The sequence below is a fragment of the Dermatophagoides pteronyssinus genome, unplaced genomic scaffold (genome assembly GCF_027571235.1).
Source record: "Dermatophagoides pteronyssinus isolate colony J.1.1.1.1 unplaced genomic scaffold, Derpt_VIB-CSIC_2022.12 sq0001, whole genome shotgun sequence".
In the NCBI taxonomy this organism is placed as follows: domain Eukaryota; kingdom Metazoa; phylum Arthropoda; class Arachnida; order Sarcoptiformes; family Pyroglyphidae; genus Dermatophagoides; species Dermatophagoides pteronyssinus.
In genome coordinates, this window is record NW_027461525.1 from 5,785,117 (window position 1) to 5,804,287 (window position 19,171).

A 19,171-nucleotide genomic window follows, 5' to 3' on the forward strand; every position below is an offset into this window, starting at 1 on the left:
GAAAAAGAAAGAATATTTTTTTTCAAAAGTTGATTCTGTTTTTTGTTGATTCAATTCTGTTTTGCTGTTGTTGATGATGATTCTGGTTACCGCCAACGCCGCCAACGCACATGATGATGATGAAAATGAAAGAATTCCGGTTTTTTTGTCTCTTTCGATATTCAGTGAATATGGTCTGATCTGACGACTGACTGAATGGAACACAAATACAAACAAACACACACAGAGTTTGTGTATAAAAAGCCCAAACAATTTCCCAAAAATTAAATAATTCTTTTTTGAGAGAATCCAGAGTTAGTTGCGTTTGGATTCCATTCATTCATTCATTCAGTCAGTCAATCAGATCCCAAACCAACCAATCGGTCAGCCAACTTGTTTGTTTTTCTATCCAAAAAGTGATAAAATTTTCTTTCATTTCTTGGTTTGGTCAAAAAATTCAGTGTGAAAATGGGCAATTCGTTTTGTGATCTGTTCAATCATCAACAAAAAAGTAAACAAACACAGAAAAATTTGAAAATTTATTCAATGAAAAAATAAAAAAATCTAAGAAGTTCGTGTCGAATAATAACTAAAAAGTCTTAGTGAGAAAAAGATTATATTTCGTTTCTTTCCTGTCATCATCATCATCAAAAATGAAGTTTTTTTCAAGCTAAATTCCTTTCTACCGAAAAAGCTTCAATGTTCCATCATCAGCAACAACAAAATGTTTCTAATTCAAATCAAATCAAGGATGATGATGATGAGGTACGACAATAACAATATCACCACCGTTATCTTGTTGAACGAATTTAAATAACCTTGTTGTTAGAAAAATGATGATGATTATTAAAATAAAATATTTCCAATCATCGACCTCAGTCGATTGATTTGTTAATTTGAAGGGAAATTTTTTCTGCTGTTTTTTTTATAACAATGTTAAGAATGTAAGTTACAACCAAGACGACGACAACGACAAAAAATTACTTTGTCATCATCATCATCATCATTAACAATTTAAAAACAGATGGAAACAAATCAATCAATCAATCAATAATTTAAAAAATCTTGTTCTTGTTTTACGAGCAAAAATGAAACGAAAAAATTTCTTAGTTTTTTCGTCATCATCATTAACATTATGGATCATTATCATAATCATCTTATTCATAATCATATTAATCGATAGTATCGATACTATCGATCGAACGAATAAAACAACAACAACAATAATCGAAAACATTCGAAAATTTTGTCCATCATTCAATAATGATAATCGTTGTCAATGTCAACCGGAACCAGAAAAATTATTTAAAAAATTACCATCAATATGGTTATCATCAAAATATCAATTTCAAATTAATCAACAGCAACAACAAAATGAAAATGATAAATTGAAAAAAAATCTAATACGTTTACGTATTGATTGTAGTCAACAAAATATTGATGATTTAAAACAATTATTATTTTCAACCGAAAATGATGATGATGGAGAAAATCAATCAAAACTATCACCACCATCAGTATTGGAATCGATCCATATAATCAATACATTGTAAGTGAAACATTTTTCTTTCAAAACGGATTAAATCTTTAGCCTAACTTTTCGTTTCTAACATTATTATCATCATTATTCTTAATAACCAAGAAAATAATATCCAATTTTATGTGGTGATCCTGAATCCTGTATTATGGATGATGATGTTTAACATTGGTTTTTTTTCTCTGAAACAATGTTTTTTTGTTGATTATTAATTAATTTGAACAAAAACAAAGCGAAAAAAAATATGATAAATATACAACGATAATCAAGTTTTTTTTGCCCGAAAAACTCGATTTTTTTTCTTACTCAAAGATTATATTTTTTGACATTTTCGTTTGGTTCCAAGCATGAAACAAAAAAATTGATTTTCACGTTCCATCGTTCAGTCGCGTTTACTCGTTTAGTCGGGTTGCATCATCATCATCATTTTATCATTTTCATAATTTCATAAGCCAACCAGCCAAACAAGCAACTGGAATGAAACCTACACACACTGGGAAAACTTCTGAGAAGAGAAATTCGAGATTCGAGATTCTTAAATAAAATAAAATAAAGTTTATTCCGCTTAGTTGATCTTTTTCTGCTGTTTTGTTTGTATATGCACTTGAATCAAGTCAAGTCAAGTCAGTTTTTTTTGATTACCGAAATAAACTTTGTAAAAATGTGAACTGAATGAAGAATAAAAAGATGCAAAATGTCATTTCATTCAGAGATTTTTTTTGTTTTGTTGGTTTTTTGGAATCTAAATGACGTTGGAAACAGAAAATATTGCTACAAACAATCAATTTGATGATGATGATGATGATGATAAACTCGAAACAAATTTGAAAAAAAACCATAAAAGTGTTGCGATAAAACAAAACAAAACGATAAAACCATAAAAAACATTGAAAATCGTTTTTTTCAAACTATTTCAACATACAATTCTGAATTAGTTGAAATAGTCAAAGAATAAACGTTCGAATCTGAATGATTCTTGAGATTCTTGTTTGTGGTTTTTCATTAATTAACATTATGTAACCACCGATGATGATGAAAGTTTTTTGAAGAAATTTGTAATTCAACGAAAACGATTTTTCAATTTAAAAATTGAAAAAATTCAATTTGCTTGTTTGGTTCTATAGAGAATATTTCCTACACAATCATTCAATTCTAAAAATAATCAAATGTTCAATGAAGAACGAGAAACGAAAAGAAATAAGTACGGATTATATAAATAAAATTTCTGGTCTGGTTTGATGTTTGTCACCACATTTGTATTTGTGTATAAATCACCTAAATAATAATGATGACAGCTTTCAGTCGTTTTTTGTTTATTTCTCGGTTAGAAAGCCCTAAAAATTTGGATAAGGATAAGACATGGGTTTCCATGTCTTATCCTTATCCAAATTGTAAAAAAAGAGAGAATATTTACCTTTGATATTCATTCAATGAGATTGAAACAGAAAAAACTAAGAAAAAAACCAGATGTAACCGAATCGATCGATCGATTATTATGTTTTCAATGTCAAAACTGTATTTTTGTTTTTAAATAAAAATTTATCAACATGTCAAAAAATATGACATATATTTATGATAATGATCGGAAAAAGAAAGAAAACTAGCCAAACCAGCAACAAAATCCAATTATAGATTAAAATATGTAATGATTTTCGATGAATGATAATCATTGATTTTCATTTTCGAAATGTTAAATGTGAAATTATTATACAGCAACTAAATGGTTTCTATCATCATAAAAATTGATGTCATAAATATTTATGAAAATTCTGTTGGTTTTCTTATTTTTGATACAATGAAAAAATTCTGCTTGCTGTCATCATAATCATTAAAAAACATTAAATGTTGACCAAAAATTATCATTACCATTGATAAATAATCCAATTATTATTTATTTATTTATTTTTTAATTTTTTTAAAAAATTTGTAAAAGGCTGTAATTCATAGTTGAGTGAGGTTAGGTTGATGACTATGACTATGGCCATGATTCATATTTGAGTGAGGTTAGGTTGATGACTATTACTATGACTATGGCCATGATTCATAGTTCAGTGAGGTTAGGTTGATGACTATGACTATGGCTGTGATTCATAGTTGAGTGAGGTTAGGTTGATGACTATGACTATGGCTGTGATTCATAGTTGAGTGAGGTTAGGTTGATGACTATGACTATGGCTGTGATTCATAGTTCAGTGAGGTTAGGTTGATGACTATGACTATGGCTGTGATTCATAGTTCAGTGAGGTTAGGTTGATGACTATGACCATGACTATGGCTGTGATTCATAGTTGAGTGAGGTTAGGTTGATGACTATGACTATGACTATGGCCATGATTCATAGTTGAGTGAGGTTAGGTTGATGACTATGACCATGACTATGGCTGTGATTCATAGTTGAGTGAGGTTAGGTTGCCTATTTTTTTCCATTTTTTTAATGAAAAAAATTATTTCAATTTTCAATATTAAATATTTTTTTTCATAAAAAAATTCATTTTTGGTCTGTTTCGGGTTGTTTGTTTTGTTTTTTCTTTTTGGCCCAAAAAATTGCACCAAAATCAAACAAACAAAAAAAAACAAAATGATGATGACTTGTCAAGGACTACCGGAAAAATATTTTTTCTGAAAAGAAAATATTTTCTAATTTTAGTCAACATAATTTCGTTGTTGTCGTCGTTTTTTTTCGCACTCAACGACAGCAGGATATTTGATAACCTAAATATTTATTATTATTTGGTGATAATAAAAAGAAAGTCAAAAAAAACATTTGCTTGCGGGAATCTATTGTGAACTTATCATTGTAGGAAATATTATTATTATTATTGATATTGAAGGTCGATTCCTGATACAACAAAACGAATTGGAACAAACAAAAAAGAATTCCAAGAAAACTTGTAGGGCAAAAATAAGAATTCATATGGATAGTGTAGTTGGAATATTCAAAATGAAAACAAAACAAACATTCATTCATAGATTCGATTCAATTCGATTGGGAAAGATTGACACATTCCATTATAAGCTTATAATTCAAAGATATTCGGGCGTCAATTTGTTTTCTAAGAAAATAATTTTTCATTTGGATTTTTTTCCCGTTTCTTTGTAAGTAACAATAGACAAAAAAAACATTTGTTTTTTGTTTTCCCAATTCTTCTTCTTCTTCTTTTTGTATACCAGAAAATCATTCGATTGATTTATTCTTCGGGATTCAATTCTGGTTTTTTTAATATTCTGATTCGATTCGGAAATCGAAACATACTTGAATGAATATCCCACAAATATTGTTGATCCTAGAAAAAACGAACGAACGAACAAAGAAGAACAAATATATTGGACATCGCATCACATTGATTATAGAATTATAAATTTCATTAATCTTTATTTTGATTCGGTTCAATGGATCAACTATGTGGTATGGTTATGCGCGTATACAAACAAACAAACAAACATCCTACAAAATGGTTGACCATCATCATTACCATTTGGCTGGTTGATTGGTAAAATTTGAAATAGAAAAAAATATTGTTTAATCATCATCATCATCGTTGGTTATTAATAATCAATAATTCTTTTGAACCCCGATCCAACCAATACAATCGATTGTGTCATTATTCGATAATAATAGTGTGTGGTTATTTTTATTATTTTCAAATTCGTTCATCACTTTCAGACAATAATAATGGCTATGAAGGCTAATTGCCATTGGCACCCGAAAGAAAAACCGGAAGAGACTATTGTATCATTTTTTATCGGGAAAATTTTCCCCTGAAAACTAACTAAAAAAATCGATTTTCTTTGTTATCAAACAAAGAAAAGGGGAATAAATTCCCAAAAAAGACATCCTTTTTTATCATCATTCATAATAAATGATAAATGGATGTTTTTTTTATAGACAAAAGAAGAAGTTACTTTGTTTGTTATTGCTATTCATATATGTCATATCGTCATTTTATAAATGAATCAAAAAGTAATCAATATTAATGCTGTTTTTAAAAAAATTAACTTTTGTTCATTTCATATTGATTAGACTTGACATTTTATTTATTTATTTTTTGGGGTTTTTTTCGCGGAATTTTTACAGAAACAATAATTTTCAGAAAATTTCTTTTCCTCGGAAATTATTCTTTCCCATTTATACCCATCAAACAACAACAACATAAGTGCTGTGTTAAATAATCAAAAAAAAAAAAACATTCAAATTATCCATTTGGAATCTTGCACCAAATATAAATGTGAAAATCATTATCATCATCATACGATGTGTGTGTTTGCGAAACAAACCAACACAGCACATTTTGTAATTGCATTTTAGGCATTTTTTTTACCCCGAAAAGAAAAAGATTTTTTCCTATATGTTTCAATAAAATCATTATCTGATGATGATGATCAAATGATTATTCAGTGTGTATGTTTGCAAAAGTATATGTTTGAAATATAAGAAACTATAATCATTTCATTTTGGGTAAGTGTGTTTAGTGTTAGTGTTTGAATTATCTTATCGAAGATGATATCCAAAGAAAAAAAATTATCATTATCTTTTTGTTTTTTTCCGGACCATTTTTGTTTTGTTTTTTCTGTGTGCTTGTTCTTGTTTTCTTAAATAATAATGGGAAAAAAGTGATGATGATGATCTCTTGATAATAAAAATTATTGCAAAGAAACAGCAGCAATAATAACAACCCAGAATCAAACAAACATATACACAGATGGTGTGATTCATAAATGATAATTAAAAATGAATCCAAATGAAATCAAAAACTTTTGATTCAATCAATATGAGAGAGAGATCAATAAACTCCCACGCTCAACTTGCAAAAAATGAATATAGAAATTTGATGAACTTAAAAAAAAGCAAAAACAAAAAAAAATGATGATGGGAAAAAAACGTGTCCGGATCTAATAACCGGAATGGGTTTTTTTCCATTTGTTTCAGTTTCTTCTTCGTTACCGAAATGAATTCTGTACAATTGGATTTTGGTAAAAAACAAAAAACGAAACCAGAAACAGGAATCGAAACGAAAAATTTCCATATAAATGAATGGAAAAGGAAATAAGATTGAATCAAACTTGAAAAAAACTAAAATCATAGAAAATCATAGACCTAGACTGGATTCAGATCCAACAAAAAAAGATGTATGATTGTTGAGATATGATGGTGGTGGTGGTTGTATGAAAAGAGATCAAGTAGATAACAAACAAACTTACAAAAAAAAGTGATTTTTTTACAACATGAAAAATACGATTGACCAAAAGAAAAGGAAAAGAATAATAATAAAAAGAAATGCACAAAAGTCATTGACATTTTACCAGAAGAAGAAGAAATCTCTCGATATTTTCAAGTAATTGTTGTTGTTGTTGTCGTTTTTTTTATTTGTTTACAACCATTATCCAATGAAAGTAATCACAAAAAAATCCTGAAATGAATATATCGTTTGGATTTTGGGTGAAGAAATCTTAAGAAAAATTAATCATTTTTTTGAAAGAAATCAGCATGTGAAAAAAATACATTAATATTTTTGTTGCTGTTTTTGGAAATTTTTTTTAAAAAAAGAAAAATCCACTTTCTTAATCACATTCGCTAAGTAGCGATACTTATCGAAATGATGGGATGGAATTAATCGATAAAATCGTTGCTTCTATTTTCTAATTCTTCCATCACTAACGAAAACTTAATGATTCGTTTCAGAAAAAAGGGGATTTTTTCGAAATTTAATTTGATTTTATTTAATGGCCATCCATAATCGCCACCAATTTTCTATTGGATCGTTGAAATTGACCATGATGATTATGATTTAAAAGAATTTACTATTAATATTCAATGGGGGAAGAAATGTTTTCGAAAATGTTATTTTCACCACCCACGCAACATTGTTGACGACATTGAATCACGAAGTGCATTGGCCTCATTTGTCATTTTCTTAGTTCTACCCATATCCATTCAAAAAAAAACAGTTCTGGTCATCTTTGCAAATGTTTATTCTTTCTGAAACATTTCTCATAAACAACAGAAATAAGACAAACTCATTTGAACATCATCATCATCATCGTTCACATAAATCTCAATTGAAAATTGTTCCCCAAAACAGAATTTTGTTTTCAATAAATCATATCTCCCACAGAAAACAAACCCAGAACAAAAAATTGGATAATGATAATAATTATCATCTAAGACAGACAGAAACAAAAAGATCAAATGAATTAATTGAATTACAATTTTTGTTTTGTTTCCCGGAAATATTCCTGGAATGATAATGGAATTTTCATCTATGGATCGAAACATGTATAAAAACTATAATCATCATTATTATTTATGATGATTAATTCAAACATTGGTGGTATTTAATTATTTCCAGCTAATTTTTGTTTGACTTGAACGATTTTTTTCCATCTTTGAAATATGTAATGGTGCGTTTTGCTTGTTTTTGTGTGTGTGGGGAATGTTTTTGATGATGAAAAAACCATAGTTTTCCGTCATTCAATTTGTGTGTGTGTGTGTGACCGCACATTTGTCATTAAACATTACCCAGAGATAAAAGAAAAAAAACAGAATTTCCAAATGATTTAAGTCAGCAGAAATTTTTTTTTCGTTGTTTTCTGGCAGTCTTAAAAAATTATTATTGTTTTATGGATGGATAGAATTATCAATGAAAATAAAGGATGTGATGAGCAATAAAAATTCAATTTCAACATACAAATCTTCTATGTTCATTTCATAATAATAAAACAAGAAAAAAATTCTGTGTATAATAAACAACACTCAACAACACTGGAACATTAAAATCATAATGTTTTTGTCTAAAACAAAACCAAAATTTCAATTTGATAAAAACATTAGAAGTAGTAAGTGTGTGTTCTTAATAGATTGCATCCAAGATGGAAAGAATTCCAATGGATTTCACACAGAGAAAATGATGATGATCCAGAAGCATAAAGTTTCAGCAAATTCAGCATTGATGTAATGATTTTTTTTTGATTTGAATTTTGTTGTGCATTTTGTTTAATCGATTATCGATTATTTTCTCTTGAATGATAATCGAAACGAAACAACAACAAAATTGATTGATCACATTGTGTGTGTGTATTATCAGATTGATTTGACCTAATTTACAGAATTTAAACATTTTCTAACTTTCTCTCTCTATGCATATTAAACTGATTAAAGTGATTGATGAATGAGGCAAAAAACAAAACAAAAATCATTGGAAAAACATCAAATTCAGTAATTTCATGAATGTTGTAAATTGATCTTTGTCATTTTTGTTGTTGTTTTCTTGCTGACTTGTCATCATTGAGTAAAGGCATCTTTTTTCTGGATAAAACTTGAATAATTATTACATAGAATTCGGGGGATAAGATTCTGGATTAGATTTTTTTACTTATTTATAGATGTTGTCTGTTGATGATGATGATGATATCGATTCTAGGTAAGAACAACAAAAAAAATATCAAAATCGATTTTGATTCGGCAAAAAAAAAAAAAAAAAGATTTATTTAATGAAATTGGAGAAGGAAAAATAACGTTTGGTTGTGAAATTGATTGGATTGATGGATGAGGAAATTTCATTGGAATTTTTTTCATTTCCAAAAAATATTCTTTGTTGAATTTTTTTTATCTGGTAACATTGGCGTGGGTGGATAGGCGGAAGAAAATTGAAAATTGGATATTTCATATTTGGTGAAAAAAACTGAAAATAAATTCGATGAATGAATTCCCAAAAAACCAAAAGTGATGAATTTTGCACAGCAACAATGTGTGTGTGTGTTTGTGAAATCGAAAAATCGATCGATTTTTTTTTCGTTTCACAGGAAGATCGATCAATAAATAACAATATTATTTTTTTCATTTTTGTTTCAGTTTTTGAAAAATTTTTTGAAAAAAGTTATTTTTTCTGAGTTTTGTAATTAATCGATTTGCTTTGATTTGTTGATCATTGATTTCTTCTTCTTCTGTCTGATTAATCGAACAACCGAAGATAAACAATCAAAATCAAACGAAAAGTTCTTTGAACCTAAACAAGAATTTCTGTTGTTTTTGTTTTTTGTTTTGTTTGTTTGTTTCCATTATCTAAATGTATGTCACACACACATTTATTGTCTATGTGGTGACAATCATGAGTGGTGATGGTCAGGATTGTATTACCAAATTTCATCGCAAATGTCAATACTCAACTTGTCTTGTCTTGAAATTCTTTTGGTGCAAGATTTGAAATTCTTGTGTGTGAGAAATTGAAATGTGTGGGGGAAAAAGAAAAATAACGGATTGAATTGATTTTGATTTTCGATTCGTTTCACTTCATTATTAATTTTGTTTGTTTGATTTTGATAATGTTTCTCAAGTGGATAAGATAAATGTTTTTTTTTTTTTGAAAAATGATGATTTCATTTTTCATTTGTCACGTTGTTTGATTTTGATTTTTTTTCCACACTTAACTTCCTTATTTTCTTCTTCCATTGTATTTTCACACATTTAATATTCATAGAATGGAGAGAGACAGTGGTTGTTTTTTGGCTGGTCTGGATAACCGATCAATTGATCGGTCATTGTACTGATCGAATCAATCAAATTGATTAAAAAATGTTTTCTCGACTTGAGAAATTGCAATTTTTTAAATGTTTGTTTGTTTATCTTTTTTTTCCATGTCTCGAATTCTGAATCTTTCATGTGTCATCATATAAATTGATTAAATTTTTTTTTTGATTGTTTCAATTTGACAAATTCCCCATTGAGTCATTATCTTGATTATTAAGATGATGATGATCATCATCTTGATAATAATTTCATATCATCCAAATGCAGAAGTGCATGGAGAATTTCAATTTCGTTTTTTTTTCATTTTCAATGAAAAATGACATCTCTTTTTCTTGAAATTACTTTTTTTTTGTTTTGTCTAATTTCTTATCAAAATCAAAATGAATCCTGAATTTCAAACTTGAAATCAAAACCAAAAAAAAGTGAAGAAGAATTCCATTACGTAACAATTCAAAGTAAAAAAAAATGATTAATTTCTTTTTTGAATTGAAATCAAATGACAGGAATGTTCAATTTTTGTTTTTATCAACACAGAATTACAAACTTTTGACCTTTTTTTGGTGACACCATAATCATCATGTTCTTTCAACTTGGCCAACATCAAGTTTATCAACAACAACAACATTATTATCGGATAAATCATTATTAATGTGTGTGGGTTATTACCATTATTATGATGATAGTCAGTTTGTCATACGAGGGTTTATATTATCATACAGTCTAAACTTTTATGAGTGCCAACAAAAAAAAACTTCCTTTGCCTGAATCTTTTCATCATATATTTGTTTTTGACATGTTTCGGGATTCGTTTTAACATATAGAGAATTGTATATATAGGAGAATAAATCAAATGTAATAAGTTTTGTATAGAAAGACACTTATGGAAAACATTGTGTGATAAGAATTGAATTGAATTCTTATAATAATTTTTTTCGACTTAATGGAATATCAATGATGATGATATCTATTTATTTTTTCATTGTTTGAATTGTCAAATGGTTGTACAATTGATTTTTTTTTCTTTCTCGTTGAATTCTGTAACAAATTATTATTATTATTCTATGCGAATCTTTTATATTCAAATAAAATAAATTATCATTTGTCAAAATGAAAAACTATTTTACATTTGATTTTTATTTGAAAAAAAATTCAAATTCAAACAAACAAACCATGTTAAAACAAACAAGAATTAGCAACAATAACAGCAACGGATATTTGTTTGTTTGTTTGGTTTGATGAGTTTGTTGAATTTCCGTTTGAAAAACAAACAAAAACTTTAAAAAACACTATCCATTTTCATTTCAAATATCGTTTCATTTTCATTTTTTGCCCCTGTATATAAATTATGTACAGGAAATTTCCCTCCTAAAACTTTCCTTCCATCCATACATTTTTTTCCCAATTGAAAATCAATAAAACCTTAATTGAATATTTATTTGACTAAAGAGTAAAAAAAATTCCCGGAAACAAAATTAATTTTTTTTCTATTTTTTTTCCGAAAATAATTCCCAATTGAAATGAAACAGAATTTTAAGCTCGAATCGTATCCAAAGAATTGAACAAGAATATTTTGGCCATAAATTCTGGTATAAAGATTTAAATAATCTTTTATTGAATCAAAATTTATTAACAACAATACCAAATGCAACATTTATTCAATTTAAATCATTACAATATTTGTATGTATCGTTTTCTCGTTTCCAAAAAAATCAATCAATCCTTTTTTCTACCCCCATTTTTAAAATGATAATAATAATTTTCTTGTCATTCATTCAGAAATTTAGCATCAAATCGTTTGACAAAATTACATCCATTAAGTTTTTTTGGATTGAATAAACTTTTAAAACTGTAAGTATTTGTCAATCGGTCAATCATCTCAATGAAAATCAACGATGATCATCAGTTGGATGAGTGATGACATTTTAATAACAAGGGTTTAATCGGAACAAAAACTTTTCTTCTTTTTTCCATTTCTTCAAAAGTGATCTTGGATCGAATAAAATTAAAACATTTCCATTGGATTCAATTTCGCCAAAAATTCTGCCAAATTTAAATGAAATGTATGCATATTTTCAAAACATTCTTTCATTCTCTAATTTTCTTTGTTTTTTTCCCAAAAAAAAAAGAAACTTACGACAAAATTTTATCAAAGTGATACCCGCACAAGCGTTCATCGCAACAACAATAAACATTCCATTGTTTGAATCATCGAAACAACAACAAAATGATGATTTCAATTACAAAAGTCATATAATTAATTTTGATCTTTCATCAAATCCAATACAAAAATTTGCGTCAGATTCATTTGTTCATATGCCACGATTACATAAAATGTTTGTGACAGTTTTTTTTCAAATTTTTCTTTTTGCTATTTTTTTCTTTGTCTTTTTTTGATCTCTCTTTTTGTTTCACTTTAGTTATTTTTCCGAAATACGTTCACAAAGAAAATTTCCCAACCTAAATGGAACCAATTCTGTTGAACATATACGTTTAGATCGTATGCAAATCGAATCAATCGATCAAAGATTATGTGAAAATGTTGGTAAAACATTGAAAAGTTTGATTGTTAAATCAAATCGAATTGATCGATTACCACCGATGGATTTTTGTATTGAATTAAGATTACTGTATGTATCAATGTTTGAAATGTTTTAAAATTGATTGATTGAAAATAATTAATGTTTTTTTTCGTTTCATGATTCAAAGTGATGCAAGTTATAATGAAATCAAATCAATCGATTCAAAATCATTTTATAATCAACATAAATTGATTGATTTATCATTAAGTCATAATCAAATTGAAATGATTGCAATCGATTCATTTGATGGTTTAGTTAATCTTAAAGTATTAAATATGGAATCAAATCGTATTCAATGGATTGATTCGAATGCATTTCGACCATTACGATCATTACGTGATTTGTAAGAATTTTCTTTAATCAATTTTGAATTGAATTTATGGATTTTTTTCATCATTTAAAACAGAAATCTTGGTCATAATACATTTTCCGAATTACCAACAGCAGGTTTAATAAAAATTCTGGAACTCAAAGTACATGGAAATCAAAATTTACGTAACTTTCCACCAATAGAATCATTTCCATATGTACAAACATTGGCAATGTCATATGCATACCATTGTTGTTCATACCAAAATCGTATGCAAATAATAAATCCAGAAATTTCAAATAATAATGATGCAGCATTACCAAGTGTATCACCATCAACAATTAATTCCAATTCAGATGATTCATTTCAAGATTCAATTCTTTGGTTAGAAGATATAGATGATTCTAATGTTAATCTTACAATTACTGAATTGGCACAACAATTTTGGAAATTATATCATCAACAACAAGCTGCGCCAATACCAAACAATCCAAATGTTCCAAATAGTAATAATAATTTTGATATGTTTGTTAATGATTTTTATGCTGCTATTGAAACACCGGCTGCAGTTGTTTGGGGTGATATGATTGATAGCGATGAATTTGCTGGCAATGATAAATCATCATCAGTTTATTTTCAACAAAACGATCGTATAACAAACAAACCGATAAAATGTTTACCAAAACCAGATCCATTTATGCCATGTCAAGATTTATTTGATTGGTGGACATTACGTTTTGGTGTTTGGCTAGTATTTCCATTAGCATTAATCGGAAATGGAACTGTATTGATTGTATTGATATTTGGCAGACGTCGTAAACGACGTCGTTCATCATCATCATCTATATCAAAATTAGATGTACCACGGTTTTTGGTTTGTAACTTGGCTGCAGCTGATTTTTTTATGGGTATTTATTTAGGAATGTTAGCATTGGTTGATTTGGTTACACTTGGTTATTTTCGTTCATATGCAATACGATGGCAAAATTCATTTGTTTGTCAATTAACCGGATTTGCTGGTGTGTTTAGTGCTGAATTATCAGTGTATACATTGGCTGTTATAACATTGGAACGAAATTATGCTATAACACATGCTATGCATCTGAATAAACGATTATCATTTCGGGCTGCCATTATGGTTATGTCATTTGGTTGGTTTTTTGCCTTATCAATGGCATTATTACCATTGTTTGGTGTTAGCGATTATCGTAAAGTAGCCGTTTGTCTTCCATTCGATATTGATAATTTATTATCATTTATTTATATAATAAGTTTAATTATATTCAATGGTATTGCATTTCTACTATTGATCGCATGTTATCTGCGAATGTATTGTGCAATACGTGGATCACAAGCATGGAATTCAAACGACACCCGGATAGCAATGCGTATGGGACTATTAGTATTTACGGATTTTCTTTGTTGGGCACCAATTGCTTTTTTTACCATTACAACATTAGCCGGTTGGAATTTGATAACGATTGAAGAGGCAAAAATTTTCACCATATTTATTCTTCCATTAAATGCATGTGCAAATCCATTTCTTTATGCATTTTTTACTAAACAATTCAAAAAAGAATGTACAAATCTGTATAAACGTGTTGATGCATCCAAATTGTTTCGAAGATCTCAGCATCGATCATGCTTTGGTCGAAGACAACAACAACAATCATTAGTAATAACTGATCCACTAAGTCCACAACAACAACAACAGGAAATGAGCGATTGTAAAATTTGCATTCATAATCATCATCTTGATGAACAAATATCGGATTCACCGGATCGTCATCATAGTGATGATGTTAATGAAATTATAAATCCCATAAATCCAATGAAGAACGAAAATCATGATTGTCATTGTGATTGTCACAATAATCGGATAATAATTTCATCAAAATCAGATAATGATATTAATAAACGAAAAAATCGAATTCGATCAATTGAATCGGATCAAATTGATCGTCGTTCATCATCATCCTATACTAGCCAATTTATTCGACAATTTATACCACGATCATTGATGACAATGAATAAATCAGATAATTTACCAAATAATAATAATCGTCTATTGAAAAAATCATCAATTATCCAGGGGAAACAATTTAAAAGCAATTCAATTATTTATCAAAGTAATTATCGTAAAAATCATATTCATATGACATTGGAAAATGAATTAAAATCACCAATACCACCACCACCACCAACAACAACTATAAGTGATCATAATAATAATAATCAGAAGAAGAATCAAATGCCAACCAACAACAAAACAAATTCTTCCTCATCATCTTCATCTTCTTCGAACAAACATGATGATAATAAACAAAGTGATGAAGATATTCATAATGAAAATGATCATCCACAACATAATAATGCAATCATTATGATTGTCAATGAACAAAATACAAACGACAATAATAATGTTGAATATCAATTATCCAAATGTAATCGACATCATTATGTTAAACATCATCATCATCCAAATTCAACAACAACAACAAATGCAATGACAACAGGAATATTAATGTTGAAAAATAAATTTATTCGTCATAATCCAAAAAACTATGTTCGTAAGGTAAATCATTTGTTTTTTTCTTATATAAAATTTCACTGTTTTTGTTTTTTTTTCAAAGATGTCAACAGATTCACAATATGAATTTTCATATTATAGTAATCGTAAAGATTCAACATCAACAACAAATGGTCGTTTATCATTTAGTAGTGGTGCGGATAATAATCCAACAACAACATCATCATCATTTTTTAGTAGTAGCGGTTTTTGTTCATCAAATAATCGTCATCGAAATGTTAATCCAACAACCGAAACAACAACAACAACAACAATAGCCGGTGATTTATTATTGAATCAAGATCAATTCAATAGAATTATTCAACAAAGTTCAATATTTACTGAACAAATGAAAAAATGTTTATTGGAAAATACTACTGATCATGATGATGACGATGACGATGACGATGAACAGGTTAACCAACTACTAAACCATGCTGGTAGCCATGAACAAAGATTTATTTTATTATCATTTTATGAACAAGAATTTCATTATAAATATAATAATAAAAAATCTTGTTTACCAACCAATGATGATGATGATGGTATTGATGATAAACAAATATCGGATCAATATATTTTATATTTATTACAACAAATCGATTCAACAACAACAATCAATCAATATAATCGATTAAAAGTTTTATTGATATTTCGAAAACAATCATCATGTTTAATAAAACAAGAAGAAAATGATTATTTTAGAAAAAAATTTGATACAATTACGAATATAGATTGTATTGAACATAAATTGATTGATAAATTTATGGAAAATTTATCAGTAAATAAATTTCTGAAAAATTTTGATGACTTTGAAAATCTAGCCATTCATTCAATGGTATTTGAATGTCGTATTCGATTAGCCTGTGGTGGTGGTGGTGGTGGAAGAGAATTGGATGAAATAAATGAAGAAACCAATTCACAAACTAATGGCAATTGTAGCAATAATCGTTTACAGGAAGAATCATTGAATAATATTAATATTAAAAAATCACAAACATCATTAATGTCAAGCAGTCATGAACGAATAATGAATTTTTTACAAATATTACTTCCAAAATCCAATAATAGTAACAACAACAACCAAAAACAGAAAAATGATGATAAGAAAAATTCATCATTTTATCGAAAACCAAATTCATTGGTCAAAAAGCCACATTCATTGGCAACAAAATCATCTGGTCACCATCATCATCATCATCATTGTCATCGTCGTTCATCAAGTGCATTTGCATTGAATGAACCAAAATTATTATTAAGTGAACAATTTCATCATCATCATCATCAACATAATCAACAACAACCTATATCGGAAATGAAAAATTTTTTCGAAACAAAAAGAAAAAGCTATACAACAAGTCAATTACAGGTTATTGAATCATTATTAACAAGTCCAACAAATTCACAAAAATCCGATTCAATCATACAGGAAATTCGTAGCCGATCAGCAATATCTGATGTTATTATTCGTATTAATCATAGTCCAAACAGTAATATTGTTGATAATCAAAATGATTTGGATGATTCTTATGATAAAATATCAACATTACAAAAACCAAAACAAACAACATTAAGTGATCGTGAAATATCATACAATAGTCAATATAATAATGATGATGATAATAATTTTAATGAAAATCACAATAATAAACATCGATATCATTCATATGAATTCATAATGAACAACAATGATCCATGTTGATTTCTTCGCTAGCAAAAAAAAAGATTCAATCAAGTTTGATTAAACATTTTTTTTTGGAACGTGATATGACCAGAGAGTGAATTATATTTTGACTAAATCCCTGTTCGGAATTCTCTTTGTTCTTGTATTCGGCATTTTTATTTATTGGATTTTTTTTTTTGAAATTCTTTTCTCTTCGAATCTCAACAACATCATATTTATCAATGCTGTGATTGAAATTTTTCTTCTAAATATATTCTTCTATATACCAAATCCATTTTTTTGAACCCTTTAATTTCTCTCATACAGATTCTGCTTTTCAGAATTTTTGATTAAAATATTCTTATATAATATGTTTTGGGGATTTTTCTTTTTGTTATCCCCATCTATTTCATTGAAAAACCACCAATTTCTGCCAATTTTATTCTTTTTACAAATTTTAGATAGAATTTTTCCTTTTTAATTCTTTATTTATCAATCAAACATTATCATTTTGCATACGAATTATTTTCAATCTTGATTTTTGATATTTTTTTCTGCTGGACCTGCCAACACGATAAAACCAAACGAACGCATCAATCACATACCAGAAATATATCTTTTTGAATTCATTTCCCTCTCTCTCAAAAAAAAAAAAATCATTTTTGTGTTGCTGTTTTTTTTTATTGAATGAATTTTGATTATTATCTTTTATTAATAAGAAATTTTACCAAATAATAATGAAAAAACAAAAGTCATATACCAAAATGAATGAAATAAATCTTTTATTTAAATACAAAATGATGTTGTTGATGGGATGTAAACTAAAACTATTATTATGACAAAAAAAAAATTCAAGAAATCAAATTAAGCGATGGTTTATAATACAATTTTAATGGACCACTCTAATATAATGAAAAAAACGAACCAATGTTATTATTATTGAAATCAAATTAAATTGAAATTTACCTTGAATCGCCAACGAGTAACAAAAACAAATTTCAATGTATGATCTTTACCAAGTAACTCTTCATTATAAAGTATATCAATCTTAAATGAATGAAATTAAATATGAGATTTTTTTTTTGTTCAAAAAAATTTAAATGTACATCGACTACTTACATCTTTATGTTTATCGGTAGTTTTGAAAATTAATTTTGATATAAATTTTTTGAGATGATTAATTGTCAATTGTGATGAACAACGAATATATTTTGCTTTTATTTGCTTAAGTAATTCTTCTGAACTGGTTAATAATTCGATACCAATTTGTTCATCATCACGATGATAATTTTCACTTGTACATTGATGACTTAGATTGGCACCATCTTTAAGCATTTTAATTAGATTTGGATTCGATTTTGGATATGGCATAACACGTGAACGATAAAATTCTCTTTCACGTTCAATTTCATCTGACAAAAAGAATGGAAATGATTAATTAGAAAATTCCAAAAACTTGGATTATTATCATTTACTTTGTTGCAGATTTGGAACCAATTTATAAACAACGTCTTGTAATGTACGATCATAGCTAATATATTGTAATGGATGTGATTGATGTATGGTTATATTACATGTTGGACATGTATTATTTTCTTCCAAATGTTTAACTAGACAACTTTTACAGACTATATTTGAAAAAATAACCATATTAATCATTTTTTTTACAATCAAAAAATCAATCAATAATTACATGTATGTAAACATTCGGTGACTGTTGTTGCATCAATTAGATAACCTTTACATATTTTACAGGTAATATATGGATTTAATGATTTCAATTTAATACGACGTTCCATTATTTTCTATTTTTTAAAAATTGAAATAAATGAATGAAAAATGATGAAATTTTTCGTAAAGAATTTGGCTATTAACACAAAATCGGTATGAAAACAACGTGTGTGGATAATGGATGATGCTCATCCAAAATTAAATTCTTATTCCAACACACCAGTGCCATCTTTTGTTGTTGAATGTCACTATCAACAAAAAAAAACACGACAATGATAA

General features: G+C 27.7%; 2 protein-coding genes across 2 annotated transcripts; one reads left to right on the forward strand and one right to left on the reverse strand.

Annotated features, from left to right (window-relative positions):
- The first annotated feature begins 80 nt into the window (after positions 1–80).
- rk (G-protein coupled receptor rickets) lies at positions 81–17,437 on the forward strand. The gene is made up of 9 exons (XM_027345956.2): positions 81–1,528; positions 11,567–11,719; positions 11,817–11,888; positions 12,023–12,100; positions 12,167–12,373; positions 12,458–12,667; positions 12,747–12,962; positions 13,026–15,504; positions 15,563–17,437. Exons 1-9 carry the CDS (start codon positions 1,068–1,070, stop codon positions 17,198–17,200), a joined length of 5,514 nt encoding a protein of 1,837 aa, XP_027201757.2. The 5' UTR covers positions 81–1,067; the 3' UTR covers positions 17,201–17,437.
- A 481-nt stretch (positions 17,438–17,918) lies between these two features.
- Positions 17,919–19,086, reverse strand: l(3)73Ah (polycomb group ring finger 3-like lethal (3) 73Ah). Its single transcript, XM_027345959.2, has 5 exons — positions 18,855–19,086; positions 18,637–18,789; positions 18,281–18,573; positions 18,128–18,208; positions 17,919–18,063 (listed from the first exon to the last, which is right to left on the reverse strand). The coding sequence occupies exons 1-5, from the start codon at positions 18,958–18,960 to the stop codon at positions 18,013–18,015; spliced, it is 684 nt and encodes a 227-aa protein (XP_027201760.1). The 5' UTR covers positions 18,961–19,086; the 3' UTR covers positions 17,919–18,012.
- Positions 19,087–19,171: the final 85 nt, after the last annotated feature.

Coding starts and splice junctions, on each gene's coding strand:
- rk (XM_027345956.2), top strand. CDS start 1,068: ATGAAACGAAAAAATTTCTTAGTTTTTTCGTCATCATCATTAACATTA. Junction 11,889..12,022: donor TTGAATAAACTTTTAAAACT/GTAAGTATTTGT, acceptor TTTCTTCAAAAG/TGATCTTGGATCGAATAAAA. Junction 15,505..15,562: donor CAAAAAACTATGTTCGTAAG/GTAAATCATTTG, acceptor TTTTTTTCAAAG/ATGTCAACAGATTCACAATA.